The sequence below is a fragment of the Sarcophilus harrisii genome, chromosome 4, assembly GCF_902635505.1.
Source record: "Sarcophilus harrisii chromosome 4, mSarHar1.11, whole genome shotgun sequence".
NCBI lineage: Eukaryota > Metazoa > Chordata > Mammalia > Dasyuromorphia > Dasyuridae > Sarcophilus > Sarcophilus harrisii.
Window position 1 is genome coordinate 72,169,000 of NC_045429.1, and position 18,653 is coordinate 72,187,652.

General features: G+C 42.3%; 1 protein-coding gene across 2 annotated transcripts in view; it reads right to left on the minus strand.

The window, feature by feature from the left end:
* The window catches only part of NMNAT2 (nicotinamide nucleotide adenylyltransferase 2), a 234,327-nt gene that overhangs the window by 11,457 nt on the left and 204,217 nt on the right, over positions 1–18,653 (minus strand). For both annotated transcript variants that reach the window (XM_003767494.4, XM_031937020.1), the window contains 2 exons: positions 18,156–18,200; positions 13,457–13,533 (listed from right to left, as the gene is read on the minus strand). In XM_003767494.4, coding sequence (XP_003767542.1) covers positions 13,457–13,533; positions 18,156–18,200 — 122 coding nt within the window. The remainder of the gene's footprint in view (positions 1–13,456; positions 13,534–18,155; positions 18,201–18,653) is intronic.

Consider the following 18,653-nt stretch of genomic DNA (forward strand, 5'->3'; position numbering starts at 1 on the left):
CCCCGTGTCAGACAGCTAGAGTGTCAGGACCAGAACTCAGAACCAGGTCTTCCCACTACTCGCCGCTGCCCCCAAATCTTGCTTTAGCTCAGGGGAAACCTCCTTGCCCACCTTGGAGGGGGTTTCCTCTGTACCTTAGTGAGTGGGGGTGTCACGGAGGTAATGGGTTCATGGGTGCTTTGGTTGGAATGCAAATTGGAGGGAGCTTCCAGATTCCTTTCCCCGCCCCCTGGTGCTGACTCAGTGGCTGGGCACACCTGGAGTGAATCAGGGCTCCCTCCCTGGTCCCTCCCTGCAGTGGGAGCCTCTGCAGGACAGGTCTCTGCTCACCCAGCGGAGGCAGAAGGGTAAGAAGAGCCAACAACTGCCCATACCAATGAGCTCATGAGTTTGGCACATGTCTCCCAGGGGGCGGGCACGGTGTCTGGCACATGGTAGGTATGTACTAAATGCTTATTCAGTTGATCTGAGGTAAAGAAGAAAGAATACTGATTCTGGGAGCAAAAGACATGGCTTCTAATCCCACTTATGTCACTCAGACTAAGCTTTGGAAAGTCACTAAGCTTGGCAGGGGTCAGGTTCCTTATCCATAGGTTGCTGGAGTTGGACTAGATGCGGGCTGAGGTCTCCTGGCTCCCTACATTTATCTTCCCATTCTATTCTCTCCTTAGCTCAGGTCACAGCGATCCAGAGGCTAAAACCAAAGTTAAGGCTTTGGTCCTTCCTGGGAGAGCAGATTTCTTTGGTCTGGTTGGACAATGATAAGAAAATGTCTTATTTGGATCCTAGCCCCTCACCCACCATCTTACTCTTGCCCAGTATTCTAGGAGCCTGTGCTCCTACCTCCAAAAAAAATCCTACTTATGTTAGATTCAAAAATCATCTATCATACACTTTAGTCATTTTTCCAGGGACATGTAGACCAAGCACTTAGGCACCCGCTCCACGCACACTTGGGTACAACTTAGTATTTCTTCTCCCCTTGTCCAAATTTGGGGGGGAGGGGAGGGTGGCTCTCAACTGCACATTTGTGGTAGGAATGGGAGAAAAGAGCCAGATCCATGCAATAAAGAAGGAACAAGCAGCCTTGCTGCCGGATAGATGATACAGAAAAACTTGAGTGCACGTCTCAGGTACTTACTGACTGTGTGACTCTGGACAAATCATTTAACCTCATTTTTCCTCATCTCTACAATGGGGGTTATAATAGCACCCACCTTCCAGGGTGATTGTAAAAAATCAAATGAGGCAATAATTGTAAAGCCTTTAGCATATAGTAAGTGCTATATAAATGTGTTAACTGTTATATTAGTGTAATATTATATTATTGCTATTATCAATATTATTGATATCAATAATTATTGTTATACAATCAATATTATGTTATATATATTATTATCAATCAATATTATTATATATCATATATAATAATTCATTATTATATTACATCATCATCCTTTTGGGCAAGTAGACTATCAGGGCTCACCCTCTGGAATTGGAGGAAGCTTTAGATCCTACAGTGATCCTGTCTTAGCTTCCTTAACTCACACCCAACCACCCCCAGCACTCTGCCCAGAGCCACAGACCTGTATGGTTTGTTTGTTCCTACAAAGTCCCATTGCCCCAGCACAAAAAGGGTGTGTGTGAGGGGGAGGTGGGGAAGGGGGTTCCAAATCTCTTAAAACACCAAACAATGGATGCTGTCAATAGCACTGGACTGTAACATGCTTCTACTTCTTTACTTCTCACAGTTTAAGTTTGTGTCGATGATTATTCTGTCCTGTTTCAATAGAGAAGAATCTGGATGAGGAGTGAGCAATGAAAGGCTACTCCTGTCCCGGCTCAAGGTGGCGATGTCCACGTTTCATAGCGAAATTTAAAAACCCTCAGAAACCCTCTGAGGGGACGCCAGGGGCTTTCAGAATGACACATCTACTTCCCCCTGCCAAACCTTCTCTCTGAATCACCTGCAAGGAAGAAGGAGAGGCAAAATCTCCCCACCTCTTGACCTCGTATTTGTCTGCGTGCATACAAACGCTTTCATTTGTCTTTGAGTTCAGAATCCCAGAGGAAATCCTTTGCATTCCCATCCATGGCCGGAGCCTGGGGAAGAACAGGGGGATTCCAGGTTCATGTCATAAGCCTGGATTTTTTTTTTAAACCCTGCCCTTTCACACAAGGAATGGAGTTCCCAGGCAGCTGGAAGCTGAGCCTCCCTCCCAGGAACTAGTAAGTTCACACAAGACCTTATCAGCTCAGCTGACTTATCCGGGGGGTGGAAGTGTCCAGCAAGTTTCCTGGCCTGAGTTAAATTGTCTGATACAAACCACACAAGCCTAAATAGCGGAATCTTTGCCTTTCCTCATTCTGTCCTGGGGTCTTGGAATTTTTTTTTGGAATGGATGGTGCCTCTGGGCTCTTCCTGTGTTTATTTCCTTTGGTTAGTTCCTTGTTCTGACTTAGCTAAAGATGCAAAAAATAATAGCAGTAGTCATAACAGATATTTATATAATGCTGTGAGATTTCAAAGCTCTTTTTATATATTATTTTATTTGAGAGCCTCATGACAAGGATCACCATAGATGCAATGAGGCCATTTTAGACAAGGATCCTGAGGTCTAGGGAGGTAAGTGAATGGCTCAGAGCCATTGCTGAGGAATTCTATCTATTATGTCCCACTGCCTCCAGATAATATTTTCTTCTCTCAGTGGGAAACATGAAACCTGTAATAGGATGAGAGATTTGGTGTAAAATAAGGTCAGAGAGAGAGTGTGCAAGCAGAATATGGAGAGCTTAAGTGACTACTGTTTAGGCCAGAACACTGGGTGAAATTGGATAAGATAGGGAAAATGCAAAATATGACAGTTGGATAAAAAAAAAAATCAACTGGGGGAGGAATGGGAAGTAGCAATTTGTCAGAAAAAGAACTATGGAGGGGCAGCTGGGTGGCTCAGTGGATAGAGCACCAGCCTGAAGTCAGGAGGACCTGAGTTCTAATCTAACACTTCTTAGCTATGTGACCCTGGGCAAGTCACTTAACCCCAATTGCCTCAGGGGGGAATCTATGGAAACATATGGGGTAAAGCGAGCTCAATGAAAATCAATAGCATGATTTAAGTCCCTGCAAAGTTTGAATTGAGATGCATAGCTTCCAGGAATAAGACAGTGAGTCATTGTGTTTTGTCCTGGGAAGACTGAGATAATATTTGTAAAGCACTTGGCACCGTGCTTGGCACATAGTAGGTGCTTAATAAATGCTTGTTCCCTCCTTTCTTTCCTGTTCTGGAATGTTGTGTTCTACTCTGGTTACCAATTTTTAAGAAGAATTATTATCCAGTTGAACAATGTCTAAAGCAGAAAATCCAGGGTAATGAAAGGCCCTAAGATTCCTGACATATCCAAGAAGGAAATAAGAATGTTTTACCTAGAGGAGAGAAGACCCAATGGGGACATGATATCTCTCTTCAAGTACTTGGAACAGAGATTAGACTTGTGCTTCTTGGCTCCTCACAAAGGCAGAATTAGAAGAATGATTTAAACTTTCACAAGTTTGGACTTACTGTAAGAAAAAATTTCTTAGCCATCCAAGAAGCTAATGGGCTGCCCTAGGAGATAATGGGTCCCTTCTCTGGTCTTCCCACAAATGGCTATTTGTCCTCTTTGTTAGAAAGAGGATGTGGGGTGGACTGGAGGACCCCTAAAACCCCACCCAAATCTGTAAAGCCTTGATTCTGGGATCACAGCATTCATGATTGCTTGAGCTCGTAAGAAGTTGGGGGTTTTGTCTTAAACCTGTTGAACTGTGTTGAGACAATTTAATGACAAAGCTTTTGGACTTCAAAAGGTCAGGGAGCCCCATGCTCTGTAATTCCTGGTTAATGTCTGCCAGGCTTTCATTTTATGATAGACCTCAAATAGCAAATGGTATACCCCATGACAGGGATGCTCAGACCTCCCTTCCAATCTCTTAAGCTTCCTTAATTTCCTTCAAAACACAGCCCAAGTCTCATCTTCTGCAGGACACTATTCCTAGTCCACCCTTTCCTCTGAGATTACTTTCTTTCTAGTCTGTATGCACCTTAACTAATTCTTTACATGCAATCTCCCCCTTTAGAATGGATGATCCCTGAGAGCAGGAATTGCTTTTTGCCTTTTTTTTTTAAACTATTTCCAGTGCTTTTTTATAGACTGACACATAATAGGTGGTTAATAAAGGCTTGCTAATTGACTGACTGATGAAGAAATGGGTCTGATATATTAAGTAATTCTAGAATGAGGTCATTTGTTGGTATATGGTAGGAGAGGGCAAGGCAGGAAGGAGAAACAGTCCCAGACTGTCCCTATTTGTAACTTTGGATGTGCTAGAAAAGGCAGTTCCTTTTTCTGGGCCTCAGGGCCATCATTTTCCCCCCTTTTTTCAGAGTCAAGAATTAAATGACTCTCTCATGATCACACCAGTAGTAAGTCTGACGCAAATTTAAACTCAGTCTTCCCGACTTCAGAGCCATCTCGCTGTCCCAGTTCCACCATTTGTAAAAACTAATTCAACATGCTCTCAAGTTCCTTCCCATTCTAAAGTAACTTCTGATCTACGTCTTAATTCATTTTCCTCATTGGGATGAAAACTCCACTTACCAGATAATCATGCACAAAATTATTGGTTAAAAAGCACTACATAAACATGCTGTGTACTGTACTGTTCTTCTCAGGAGTGCTGTTAACAGCTGTTGAGTCATGTCCGACTCTTCATGATCCCATTTGGAGTCTTCTTGGCAAAGATGCTGGAGTAGTTTGCTATGTCTTTTTTTCAGCTCATTTTATAGATGAGGAAACTGAAGCAAATAGGGTGAAATGATTTGCTTAAGCTAACACACCCAAACTAAGTTCTTTCTGACTCCAGGCTTTGAGCCCTGTACCACCTACCTGCCCCCAGAGGTATATAGAAGTGAATGTAGACAGAAACAGCCATAGAGTCCTACCTATCTTTTCTCTGACCCTTATGAAAGAGAACATATCCAAATTTCAGATGCATGTCTGATTTTCCTCTCTTTCTCTAGTGGAAATTCTAGGATGGAGTGATCTCTTCCCTTGCAAGGTTCCCATCATTTCTACTTCTGCATCCAATTTTTCCTTTTTGATAGGAATCAGGTTCAGAAGAGTAATTCCCATAATTCTTTCCTCCGTGGGTTTTTTTTTAAATATAAGGTTGGACTTTATTGTTATTGCATTTTTTTTTGCTTTTTTAAAATTTCAATTTATGGAATAAAACAAGCATTTCCGTAATTTGGTATAATAAAAAAAGATGAAACTGCACATCTACTACTCACAACTTTCTATTTCTTTCAAATATACAACAAAATTATCATGTAAAATTTTTTTTCTCCTCCATCTTTTGAAGGTTGAAATTTCAAGGCAAGAAATTGTTTGTGGCTTTGTTTTTGGCCAAGAGAGAGGTCCAGCAGATGTCCAGCTAACTGATGTTCCCCTTCACTACTATGCCTCTAGGTTAGGCATGTGAACTGTTTCCCAAACTTCTATCTACTTCTAAATGTTCTATATTATACTTCAATGACAAACTTCTCCTCCCATGAGTCAATTCATCTAATATATATCCATAATTATCTATTTTTCTAGATCATCTAAGTAGATTATCTATATGTCTAGAATATTCATCTATGTATAAATGTATATATGTGTAAATAATTATGTAGCTGGTTTTGAAAGAATCAGACCTATGATTTAGTAAATAATGATAAGGAACTACCTCTACCAATATAGACTGGCACCTGCCTTGAAACTTGGGCTTTTAGAGAGATCCCTAGAACCATGGTGTCAAACTAAAGTAGAAAGGGAGCCCCTTAGCCATATGCAAGAATCCCTAAAGGCTGAATAATGACTTGAAAAATCACCTATTCACACTATCTGTTTTTAGTTATTTGGTTAAATATTTCCCAGTTGCATTTTAATCTGCTGTACTTGAAAATGAGCCGTAACATGGGTTTCCTCCCTGTGCTGGAATATTAAGCGGTTAAGCGACATATTCAGGGGTCGCAGTCAGTATGGGACAAAGTCACTTCTAACCAGTCTGCCCCGTTGCTTGCTTGGACTAGATGGCTTCTGGGTCCCTTCTCCTTCTGGGTCTATAAACCTGTAATTATACCCGTGTAAGGCAGGCTCATTTGAGGGAGCCCGAGCCCGAGCCACAGAGGGCGAGGGTCTGTTTGTTGCCCGGCTGAAGCAAGACTCGGTATTTTTATGATCGGGTACAGGCTCTGTCTCATCTTGTTCTCCGTCTGGGTTCAGGGCAGGCCACCCGCTCTCCCCTTTACCCATTCATTATCCAAGGGTGGAGAGGCTTCTGCTTCTCGCAGACCTGTTTGAACTCGTGGCTTCCCTCCCTGCTGGTTCCGAGGACCTCAGAGAGGATGTGGGAGGGCTGCGGGAGGCAGGACCTTGGAGAGCTTCCAAGAAGCAACTTCCCTGCTGCGGTCCGGATCATCCAGGCTTTCGGAGCCCTCTCCTATCTAGGGCTTGGGGTTGCACGGTTCTCCTGGGGGCTTCAGTTACAATGGCGGTCCTCTCCAATGATCTCATTACATTCCGGCCGCCTCTCCTTTTCCCTAGCAGCGGCTCTATCTCCATCTGATAAGCTTGCCAGATGGCCGCTATTAAGAGGGGAAAAGCCCTCATTGAAGGGAGAGTGGATGCTTTGAACCAGAACCTTCTAGGAGGTATCAATTAGTCAGATAATCCCAGACATCTAGGTGGCTCAGTGGACAGAGCTCTGGATCCGGAGTCAGAAAGCTGGGGTTGGTTAGTCATTTTTCAGTCATCTCTGACTCTATTGGGGGTTTTCTTGGGAAAGATACTCTAGTGGTTTGCCATTTCCTTCTGCAGTTCATTTTACAGATGAGGAAATTGAGATAGACAGGGTGAAGTGACTTCCCCAGAGTCACACAGCTAGTAAATGGCTGTATGATTTGATCTCAGGGAGATGAGTCTGACTCTAGACCTGACTGTAGTGGGTCCGAAAGTCCTGTGTCCAGATTTTGCCTCCACAACCTAATGTCTGTCTTCATTCCGTAAAATGGGGATAATAATAGCAGTCAGAGGCTTCCAGGGTTGTTGTGAAAAATCAAATGGGACAATGTTTGTAAAGTATTTAGCACAGTTCCTGGCATATAGTAGGTACTTAAGCAGTGCTCATTTCTTTCCTGTCTTTCTTCTTAGGTACCTCTCCATGAAATGTGTCCAAGGTGCTGAACATATATTTGTTAGATACCTCATATGTGTAATCTCCACTCTGGTCCCGCCACGGTCCTTCATTTTGATGTGGAGATGACACTACACTCTTGAGTCTATTCTAGTAGAAAACAATCTCCAAAAGGTTTTTTCCCCATGAAGATAATAATCTCAAATTTGTATATCCAGTCCTAATCTCTCTCCTAAACTCCAGTCCACCACATCACCAACCATTTTCTGGCTGTTTCTTCCTGGTTATCTCAAACTCAAAATGCCCCCAAATGGAATTATCTTCTCTCCTATGTCATTTCTCCAAACTTCTCCATTTTTGGTGGGATCAGCACTCTCCTTCCTGTCACTCAGATGGATGATAATCTGAATCATATCTGGCTCTTTGTTCTCTGTAATCCCCCAGGTGCCAAGCCTTGTCAATTCTATTTTTACAAAATTTCTCAAATCCAAGCTTCTCTGCCCTCCCATAATGTTACCCCACCCTTGTTCAGATCCTTGTTGTCTCTTTGGTGGACTGCTGTGATTGTCTCCTAATTGATCTCCCCATTTCCAGTCTCTTCCCTTCTTCAACTTGTCCTCCACAAAGCTACCAAAATCATCTGCCTAAGAGACCACATCACTTGGAATCTTCAGTAGTTCCCCATGGCCTCTAGGATAAAATACAAATTCTTTACCCAACAGTTAAGCAAACATGTTGGCTATAGGATAAAATACAAATTCTTCCCAACATTTAAGCCAACATGTTGGCTTTTATCTACCTTTCCACCCTTATTTTGTACAAGTCCCAATCACAAATTCATTACACCCATCAAACCATGCTATGAAGCCTTTCTTAAACACGGTAGTCCTTCTCCTGCCCATGTACACTCATACAAGGTTTTAGGCAAGGATCCTCTGCCTTCTTCATTTCCACTTCCCAGAATCCTCTTTTCCTTCAAGGATAATAATCCTGGCTTAACAATGAAATAGAATTCTAAGGTCAGCAAAACACTTTACATACTACATGTCCAAAAGTCTCAGTTCAGTTCCAATCTACTAAAGCTTATGTATTAGACTCAGCCCCCCTGTTATCTTTTTTCCTCAGTTTCAGGGCCATTTCTTCCTTGGACCTTCTCACCTGTGTTCCTAACCCCCTCCCCACTAATAGTGTTCTTTTCCTTGGGCATTCTGATTTTATAGCTATTGTGTCTCCTTAATAGAATGCAAGTATTCTGAAGACAGGGCTCATGTTTATCTTTCTATTTCCTGCACCTAATACAATGCTTTGGATATAGAAAGTGCTTGATGAATGAACAGTCATGGGACATGGAAGATAGAGAGCTGCCTTGAAGACCTTGGGTTTGAGTTCTCCCTCTGATATATGCTGGCCCTAATTAAGTCACTTAGCCTCTCAGTGCCCCAGGCAAAAATTTTCAAGGCTGAATTGCAAAGAAGTTGCATTGACATTTTCTGACTATTCTTCACCTGGGATAATGAAACCATAACTCTAATCCCAGACCTGTCTTACTTAAGCTTCACTAAACTGAGTTTCATTGAACATTGTAGAGCCTCCCCAATTAGATCCATAGTCACTCAGAAGAATTCAGCTTCACTGTCCACACAAAGAAAACCAGGTAGAATGACATTTGTTCAGAAAGCAATTTATATTTAGATGGACTTCCCATAGTCCTGATCCATCAGTCCTGGACAGAGACATCGGAGGAAAAATGAAATTGGCCAAGATTGCTCTCCAGGAGGAGTGTGGGGCAAGTGGGATTGCATTTGGGAAAGTAAGTAGGTCTCTCATTGACCTCAATATTCTTCCTGGAAATAAAAAAAGCCCATTTTAAGAAAACCAATATTCTTCTGCTGATGGTACATGGCTGTAAATTGTGAAAAACCGGCATTCAAAGAATTAAAGCTGTAAGTCAGCCAAAGAATAATGAAGAGATGTAAGATGGATATAAATAGGTTACAGTATTTCTGATGAAGAATTATGTACCAAAAGAGTCACAGGGGGTAACCTCCTATGGAATTGGAAGAACAGGCAAGTTGCTCCTGTAGGAGCATGATATAACATAACATAACATAACATAATAAATGGTTTCAGCCAGTTAGTGAACTATTACTTTAAAGGCTCGCTTCAAGGGCAGCACTGTGCTAAGCATCAGGAAGATAAAGGCAAGAACATTATCCTTCCTCAAGGGCTCATGTTCTAAAGTTTAAGACAATATATAAACAACCAGATATATACAGGATATCTACAAAGTAGACAGAGGTCATCTCAGTGGGAAAGGCACTCAAAACTAGATTCCTCCTCTCCCCACCCTCCAAACAAACTGAGCAGACCATCTGTGGAAGGTTCTGCTAACAGAATAGAGAGACCTCCACACCCCCACTAGAAATTTATGCCATGTCCTGATTATCAAGCTATCTGATTCACACAATTCCTATTTTTAAAAATATTTAAAATTAGCTTTAATAAGATAGCTAGATAACTCAGTGGATAAAGTGCTGGGTCATAGGCACAAAGAATCATCCTCCTGGGTTCAAATCTGGCCTCAGACTCTTAGTGTTATTCTGGGCAAGTCAATTCACTCTGTTTGCCTCAGTTTCCTCATCTGTAAAATGAGTTGGAAAAGGAACTGGCAAACTGTTGTGAAGAAAACCGTAAATGAAGTCACAAAGAGTGGTCACGACTGAAACAACTAGAACAACTGAGTAACGACAAAGGATTGTTATCTTCTTAGCAAGAAAAGGAACAGAGTTATATAGGATGATAGGGCACAGTGGTGCTATAATAGGGACTATCCAATGAATGAACTGACCGCCATTTATGAAGTGCCTAGCACATGTCAGGCACTGAGCACACAATGACAAAAATAAAATACTCCTTGCCTTCGAGTACCTTACCTTCTGTAGGGGGCAAAAAACACAGGCACATGCACACACATACATATATATATCCATGTGCATAAAATCACATACATGTACATACAGTAAGTATGAGGTACTTTATAGAAAGGGATGCTAAGAGCATCCTCATGTAGACTCTGTGGAATCTCAACAACTGAAAACAGAGAGGAGAACGGTTTTGGGGGGACAGGAGATGTTGAATATATTTTGCACCCATGTTGATAAAAGATCACGAGTCCAATTTAAAAAGCTTGACCAAGATGATTCATAAAGAAATTTGTATTTTTAAAAGATGAACATATATGTGTAATCAGAAAAAAAGAAAATGATAGAAAAAGGGGGAAATAATTGATTTGGAATGAGTGCTAGCAGCCTTTTCAATAGTTGTCCAATATCTTTTGGTTGAATTCTACATTCATTTATGGTTTCAAATGAAGTTTCTAAGGCAGAGGAAACTCCTTCCTAAAGCAGCCCTTCCACTTTGAGAAAGTTTTCTAAATCTGTATAAATATCAGTTTTTATTGTTATTATTCCTCCCATAGATGCCCCAGAGCAAGGAGGTTGGGATGACAGCTGCAGCCTGCCCTATATGAGAAGTCTCCTCCAATCACTCTTGCAGAACTTGGCAAACATTGCCTTTTACCTTCGAAGGATCCTTTGAAGTTAATGGAAGGAGGGATAGTTAATTAAAACACTAAACCCAGAACTAAAGAAAGGAAGGAGGGTCAAGTATTTTTTTTTCTTTTAACAAAAACATTGGGGGAAGCAGAGTGGAGAGGGGTGTGGTGGACCCAAATGGTGTAATTTCTTTAGGGTTAGACTCAAAACATTTCCAACGAAACTAGAAGTAGACATTAAAAGTTCCTCGACCTTAATTTTCCTCTCAAATCATAGCCTTCTCTTCTCACTTCCACCCCAAATCCTCTTACTCCCCAGAATTCCTTGAGCACTAATTGTGTCAGCACAAACTGCATTATACTGTATTATTAGTTCAGTATTCTTTGTTTGTCTAAACTGTAAGTCGCCTGAGAGCGAGGATTATGTCTTCTATTTTGTATAAATTCAATTAGTCCAGCCAGCATTTAAGTATCCAATTAGTGCAAAGTAGTCAGGCAATTGCTGGACATGGCCCAATACTCCAATGGCTATTGAGCTCATTCCCTCCAGTGATGTAGGCTCCATGTCTGCCCATCCCATAGGACTGGTTTCCCCAGTGTGCAGTGTCCTTCTGAATCACAAGGATACTACTGCAGGAGTCAGGGACCACCATCAGCTATTTCTTCCTGACTCTTGCCATTGTGACCAGATCATCTTTTAATTTTGTTTTTTTTTTAGTCCTATATCCTTACAAAGATTTACAGTCTTTAACGGGAGAGTCAAAACTAGGAGATAAAGAAGATCTGGGTCCATGGCACTCCTCAGTCACATACTGGCTGTTCACCCCTGTCATACATAGGGTCTTGAAGTATAAAAATGGGTGTCCATCTATGTTGGCCAGGAGAGTTTCCTTATCAGGAGCTCTCTGTGCCATTGAAAACACGCCCAGTCTGAAAAGTGAAAATGCCTTTGAGACACTGGTTATACCCCTTCTCCTTCTAATGTCATTTTTAATGGTATGCCCAGTTTTATGAACTGCACCCAAGGGTTTCTTGCCCCAGTGCAAAAAATGAGGGATAAAAAGATTTAAAAAGATACTATTTGCTCTCAAGGAATTTATAATCTAATATTCATTATAATAATAGTGCTGAGATATAGGCCACTAAATGGGCAACCAAACCATCCATAAGGATCCCATCCATAAGGATTCCATCTATAAAGACCCCATTCATAAAGATCCTATCTACAAAAATCCCAATCATAAGGATTCCATCTATAAGGATCCCAACCATAAGGATCCCAACCATAAAGACCCCATCTATAAGGATCCCAACCATAAGGATCCCATCTATAAGGATCCCAACCATAAGGATCCCATCTACAAGGATCCCAACCATAAAGACCCCATCTACAAGGATCCCAACCATAAAGACCCCATCTATAAGGATCCCAACCATAAGGATCCCATCTATAAGGATCCCAACCATGAGGATCCCATTTATAAGGATCCCAACCATAAGGACCCCATCTATAAGGATCCCAACCATAAATTCCATCTATAAGGATCTCATCCATAAGAATCAGGCTGTGTATTAACCTATAAAATCACATTGGGTCATGTTTGACTCCTTCATCTTACTGTGTTTACTGCTTAGTACGCATTGAGTAAGTAAAGCAAAGACTTGCAGAAGGAATATCTGGGTATATTAACACAGTCAAGCTGGGTCTGGCAAAAACATTTTTTGGTGGGAAAGGGGAGCTGGACCTTCTTATTTTAAAACAGGCAGAGTGGACTCCAGTGGAATAGGGGCGAATACCGGGCAATGCGCTAACGCTTTATGAATATTATCCCATTTACCAAATAGGATCTCATTTGAATTTCCTCAAGTCCAAAGCAGAGAAGTCCCACTCACCCTATATTGGCTATTCCTTTTCTATCCTTCCCTTTGCCTCCCAGGCAGGGGTATATACTAAGGTGAGAGCAGCCCTTTTCAAAAGGGATCTCCCTGCTGGAGGGACATGTGAGGGAATGGGAATGGTGAGGTAGAGAAAAGGAATTAGAGGTAGATTTCTAGGTGGCCTAGATCTGGAATCAGCATGATTTGAGTTCAAATCCGGTTTCAGAGACACACTAGTATGACTCTGGACAAGACAACTCTGCCTCAGTTTCCTTATCTGTAAAATGAGTCCTCCCAGGCCTGTTGTAAGGATAATCTGTGGAATGTGCTTTGCCCATCTTAAATTCTTATATAAAAGCTAGCTATTATCATTACTAAAGAACAGAGGAGGAAGGAGAAGATTGTGTCCTGGTGTGGGGGCTTTGGACTCCCCCTGGTGTGAGGCTGTTTTTGTTTCCAAATGAGATGTTTCCAAGGCAGATCATGCTTTTCCCAGGACCCTGACGGATGTTGTGTGAGGAGGAGGAGGAGGAGGAGGAAGAGAAGGGTCACAGGACTGCAGATTTAGAGCCCGACCCCCTCATTTATCAGAGAAGGAGGAGGAGGAGAAGGAGGAGGATGTGTACAGATTGAACAGGAGAGGAAGCTGTGTGAATGTTCCTGGGAACATAATGTCAAAGGAAAGGTCAGAGTAGGTGAGAAAAGCCCAAGTGAACATTGAGGGAGATGGGGGAAGGGAGGGAACAAGGAAGAGCCCCCCTTTCCCTTTGCCCTGACACCCCTTCCCACCGGGGCAGCAGCATCTTACTCACATCAGCCTCATTCCATAGCCCAGGGATACAGAAGGATTCCAGGAGGTCACTGCCACAGAGCAGCAAGATGCGGAGTTCTGGGGAGAAGAAACAAGACTTTGGAAAAGGAACAGAGAGCAAGGGAAACAGAGGAATCCATTCAACTCTGGGTGACTTCCTCTGAGGATCCATTCAGGTCCTTCCCCCTCCCCGGACGGGCCCCTCTGGCCAGCCTTGCTGCTCTGGAGTCAGAGGAACCTTTGTAGAGATGACCCCAGATGAGTGGAAGCCCCCCCAGAAACCCCTGCCTATGGAAAATCATAATCCTAACAACTCCAATTCACACATCTCTTACATATACATCTCCTTTAAGCTAAACATCCCTAGAACTGGAGGATAATCGCTTTAGAGCTGTGAAGGACTTCAAAAATTACCTTGTCTAACTTCCCCTTTTACAGATAAGGAAACCGAGGCATCAGGAAGGTGATATTATTTGTCCAAGCTCACATAGGTAGTCACGAGCACACCTGGATTTCAACACAAATCTGACCAAGTCCAGAGCTTTAACCTCTGGTTTATGGCAGGAGCTATTATTGTTATCCCCATGTTCTAAGGAAAATGAGTCTGAGAACAGTTTAATAAGCATCTTGCTCAGAGTCTCATATTTAGTAAGTGTCTGAGGCCGAACTGAACGCAAATCTTTCCGATTCCAAATCTAGTGAGCTATCCACTGTAACACCCAGCTACCTCTTAAAACAATAATTATAAAAACTGTAAAAAGAAAAATCTAAAAATTAAATTAAGCTTGTTTCTAAAGTCCTTTGGAGACCTAAAATTCCTAGAATCTAAGTTTTTATCTTCAAAGTGGGGCTGGAACATCGGCTCTTAGAAATGGCCCGATCCTTAGAGGTCAAGTCTAGTATTTTGCAGATGAAATAAATAAAACCCAGATGAAATGTCTTCCCCAAGATCACACAGTTATTAAGCGGTAGAACTGGGACTAGAACTCAGGGCAGACTGGGTAACCCACTGCACCACCCTGATTGCCTTGTCTGATCCCCCGTTTGAATTCAGCTACTCTTGGAATATTGCCCTGGACAATCCAATGATGGAGGCTTCCACTGGCAGCCTCAGGAGATGCTCCGAGGATGCTCATTTCAGAGGGAGTGCACCAGCAAAAGTCTTTCCTCCCAGCCAGCTGCCATGGCCCTGCCCTGAGCCAAAGGGAGAGAATCCCAGCGGGGACCCTTCTTTCTATGGTCCCCATGGCGTTCCTTTTGCTCCATTCAGTCAGGCAGGGTTAACTACCTGCAGAGCCCTTTGGGGACTGTGATTCTGATTTTCTAGAAGCTAAATTTGGAAAGCTCTCCAGGGAAATCAGTCTCTCTCAGCGTCCTCTCTACCCATTAATATTATTCTTTCTCCTGTATCGAGCCAGTGATTCGGTCTCTTACCCTGGAATAATGTGAGAGATTTTAAAGAAGAAAATAAAAGTGAGAGCTTCCAGCCTCTTCTCAGAGCTAAAGCAATGTTGTGTCGGCTTTTTGGGGGAAAACGAGAGGCTAGCAGAGGACCAGCTCTCTGTGCACAATCCCACCTGTGATCACTGGAGGGCAGCAGCGGTTCCACCCAATAGAATTAGGATTAGGAAGCCTTCCAGCTAGAGAGAAAAGGTGTGCATTTGCACCTTTGGTCTGGGGGAGCCCCCAGGGGAGCAATCTTCTGGAGAGGTACAATGAAAAGGGGACCACAGATGCTGATTGAGAGAAGATTGTAAGCAGGTTTTGCCTTTTTATTCACTGCGAAAGAAAAATCAAATTCTGGGACTGGAAACATCAACAAGTGACTTTTTCTATCGTTTTATTGGACAGGCTGATGTTAGAAGTCTGAGAATGGGCAGGATAGGGTTGGAGATCTGGATTCTAGTTCCAGCTCAATGTGAGTTGCTATGGGACTTTGGGAAATGACTTTCCCTATTGAGATCATTTCTTCTTTTGATTTAATGTAATCAAAGCTGTCCATTTTGCATTTCATAATGTTCTCAGGTTCTTCTTTGGTCATAAATTCCTTCCTTCTCCAAAGATCTGATAGGTAAATTCACTCTCCTAATATGCTTATGGTATCCTTTATGCCTAAACCATATGCCCATTTTTACCTTATTTTGGTATGGGGTGTGAAATATAGGTCTATGCTGAGTTTCTAACATTATTTTCCAATTTTCCCAGTAACTTTTGTGAAATAGTGAGATCTTATCCCAGAAGCCAGAGTTTGGAGGCCTCTAGGTTACTATAGTCATTGATTATTGTGTCATGTGTATCTAACCTACTACATTGATCTACCATTTATTTTTTTTTTTTTTAGCCAATACCAAGTGGTTTTGATGCTGCTGCTTTATAATATAGTTTTACATTTGATACTGTTAGGCCACCTTTCTTTGTATTTTTTTTCATTAATTCTCTTGATCGGTTCTTCTTTTGAATGAAAATGAAAGGATTGTTTGAACTACATGATTCTTAAATCTAGAATCTATGGTATTCATAGCAGACTTTCTCCCTTGATACTCTCCTCCCAAAAAAGCCTAGTCCCTGGACTGACAATTCTAGTTACCCTTTTCATGAATGAATGAATGATCATTTAATGAATACTTTTTATGTAAGAAATAAAGAGTTAACCTTGAAGTAAAAAAAAAAAAATACCCAGATCTGGATAAATAGCCTTTGTAATTGTATTTCTCTCCTACGCACCTACTTCCTGCCTGAATCTCAGCTAAAGCAGGGCTGAATAGTAAATTAAAAGATGGTTTGCTCTAGGAAAGCTGGAAATGGTGGATTTCACTGCCCAGCTTCACCACCAACATACCTTGGTCAAATTATTTAGTTTTTCTGCTGCAGCAGCTGCTTAGGATGGAGGGAAGTAGAACCATTTGACATCTATTGGCAAACTTGCCCTTTGTGCAAGGAAGAACAAGGTCCTCTCTAAACAATGCTCTGAACTGTGGGGGAACATGCTAGGAAAGGACCATTTCTTCAGTAAGGGACTCTGAAGAGAGGAAACCGGAAAAGAGGAATGTTTGTCAGCTCTTTCTATCTTATTCTCTTGACTTCTGTCCATTCTTACATCTTCTGGTGTTCTAAAGGACTCCTAGGGGAGTAGGAGGTTGTGGTTATTCAGACAAGAATGTAAGAAGTTCATCTATTAGACAGTATGCCCCTTGAGGGCAGGGAGTAGCGATCACTTTTATATTTGTATCTCCAGTGTCTAGCACAATGACTGGGATACAGAAGACACTTGACAAATGCTTGTTGATTAATTGATCAAAGGAGAAGAAAAAATAGAAAGCCCAGCAGCAGGTGAACCCTCATTTATTGTGTCCAACTTAAGCCAGGGAAAGAAAATAGTTACTACTGCAAAAATAGTAACCAGATTGCTACTGAGACCTGAATGACCTCTTTTAAATAGATACAAAGCCTGATCCGAGCCCTTCACAGAATTATAGAAAGTTGGGGCTGGAAGAAGAAATACGACCCAACACCCTCATTCCATAGATGGTCAAACTGAGGCGCAGAGAAAGCGAAGCGCTTTGTCCAAAGCTGCAAAGCATACTTCCTCTCCAGTGCAAACCTGTTTTACAAAAGTAAATGGTACTCGGGGTGGGGGCTGTGATCACTGGTTATAAGACAGTGTTTATATGTGTGTATGGGGGAGCAAGAGGTAGTTGGTGCATTCTTTCAGTTGGAGGAATAAGGATATGGTATGGCTTGTCAGTTCCTGTGGATGTAACAGACAACTCCGCGTCCCCCATCATCCCTTCTTTAAATACTGCTTATTCCTGATGTAGAATGTGAAAGATATTATTTTTCTAGGTTTATCTGTATGTTTTCCAAAGCCGCTGGAGGTAAGGAAGTTAGTTTTGTGCTCACACTAAAACCTGATTTTCAGTTCTCATACTTGAGAGAGAGCTAAGTAAAAATTGTATATGAATATGGGCACTTCAGCACCTCTGGATCTGGCCAAACTCCAGGGCTCTGGGTTGTCTCGGGGAGATAGCTTGGGAATATGACCTTGGGGGAAAAAAGTATCCGTTGGCTTTGGGGGGAGGGAGAAAAAAAGACTTTTCTGAAGTAGTCATTACTGCAAACACAAACTGCTCTGCCCTATTCCCCTTGCCTTGACTTCTGTGTTTTTGTGGTTCAGTGATGTCCAATTCTTGTGACCCTTCTCCAGAGGCTTGAGGCAAACAGGGTTAAATGATTTGCCCAGAGTCACATGGTTAGCAAGTGTCTAAGGCCAAATTTGAATTCCGGACCCACTCCTCTATTTATGGAGCTGCCTTAAAATCACAACTAAAAAGGAAGGGGGGAATATCTCCCTTCCATCTCTGCCTCCTGACTCTCAGTCCCAGGTAAAATCCCACCTTTCATAGGAAGCCTTTCCCAAGAGCCCTTAATTTTAGTACCTTCCCTCCGCCGATCATTTCCACAGCTGTGTTCCCACAGTTGTTTGCATTGAATTGAAAGGAGGGACTATCTTTTACCTTTCCTCAGCACTTAGCAGAGTGCCTGACACACAGTAGGTTCTTACTTAAATGTTCAGTGACGGACTCGCTGACTGAAGAAACAGCTGACTTCTGTGATTAAATATTGGCCACCCCAGCTCTAGGTTTGAGTTGTTTCTGGGTTCGACCTCCCGAAACTCTCCTTCCCTTCCCCATCCCACTTACCGATCTCTTCATATCGCATCACTGTGCCGAGGTTGGCGTTCTCATCTGCGGAAAGAGAAGATATCAGGAGGAAGCTCCAGAGAGAGCCCGTCTTCAGGTCTCTCTAAGGCACCCGACGTACTTATCGGAAGGTCTAAGGAGACCAGGAGAGACCCGGATAGGAGACTCCCCTCAAGGCTTAAAATAATCGGATCCCTCAGATGGAGCACGTCCCAAACTACTGAACCAGTGACAGGAAAACACAACGTTTAGGATGACAGTCCTCAGGTTTCCTTTCCCTTTTCCCCACAGGGAAGGGAGCTGCCCACATGAATAATGCCCATGGCACAGAGGAAACAACCCATAAAGATCAATAAGGAAATATCTTTTTTTTTTCTTTTTTTTTTTTTTAGAGACTCTGGTGGTGTTTGGGATAGGGTTTGCCTTTCCTTGTGGCAAGGATCCATGAGGACACTTTAGACATCTCTTTGTTTTTCTCAGGTAAATGCATGCACATGC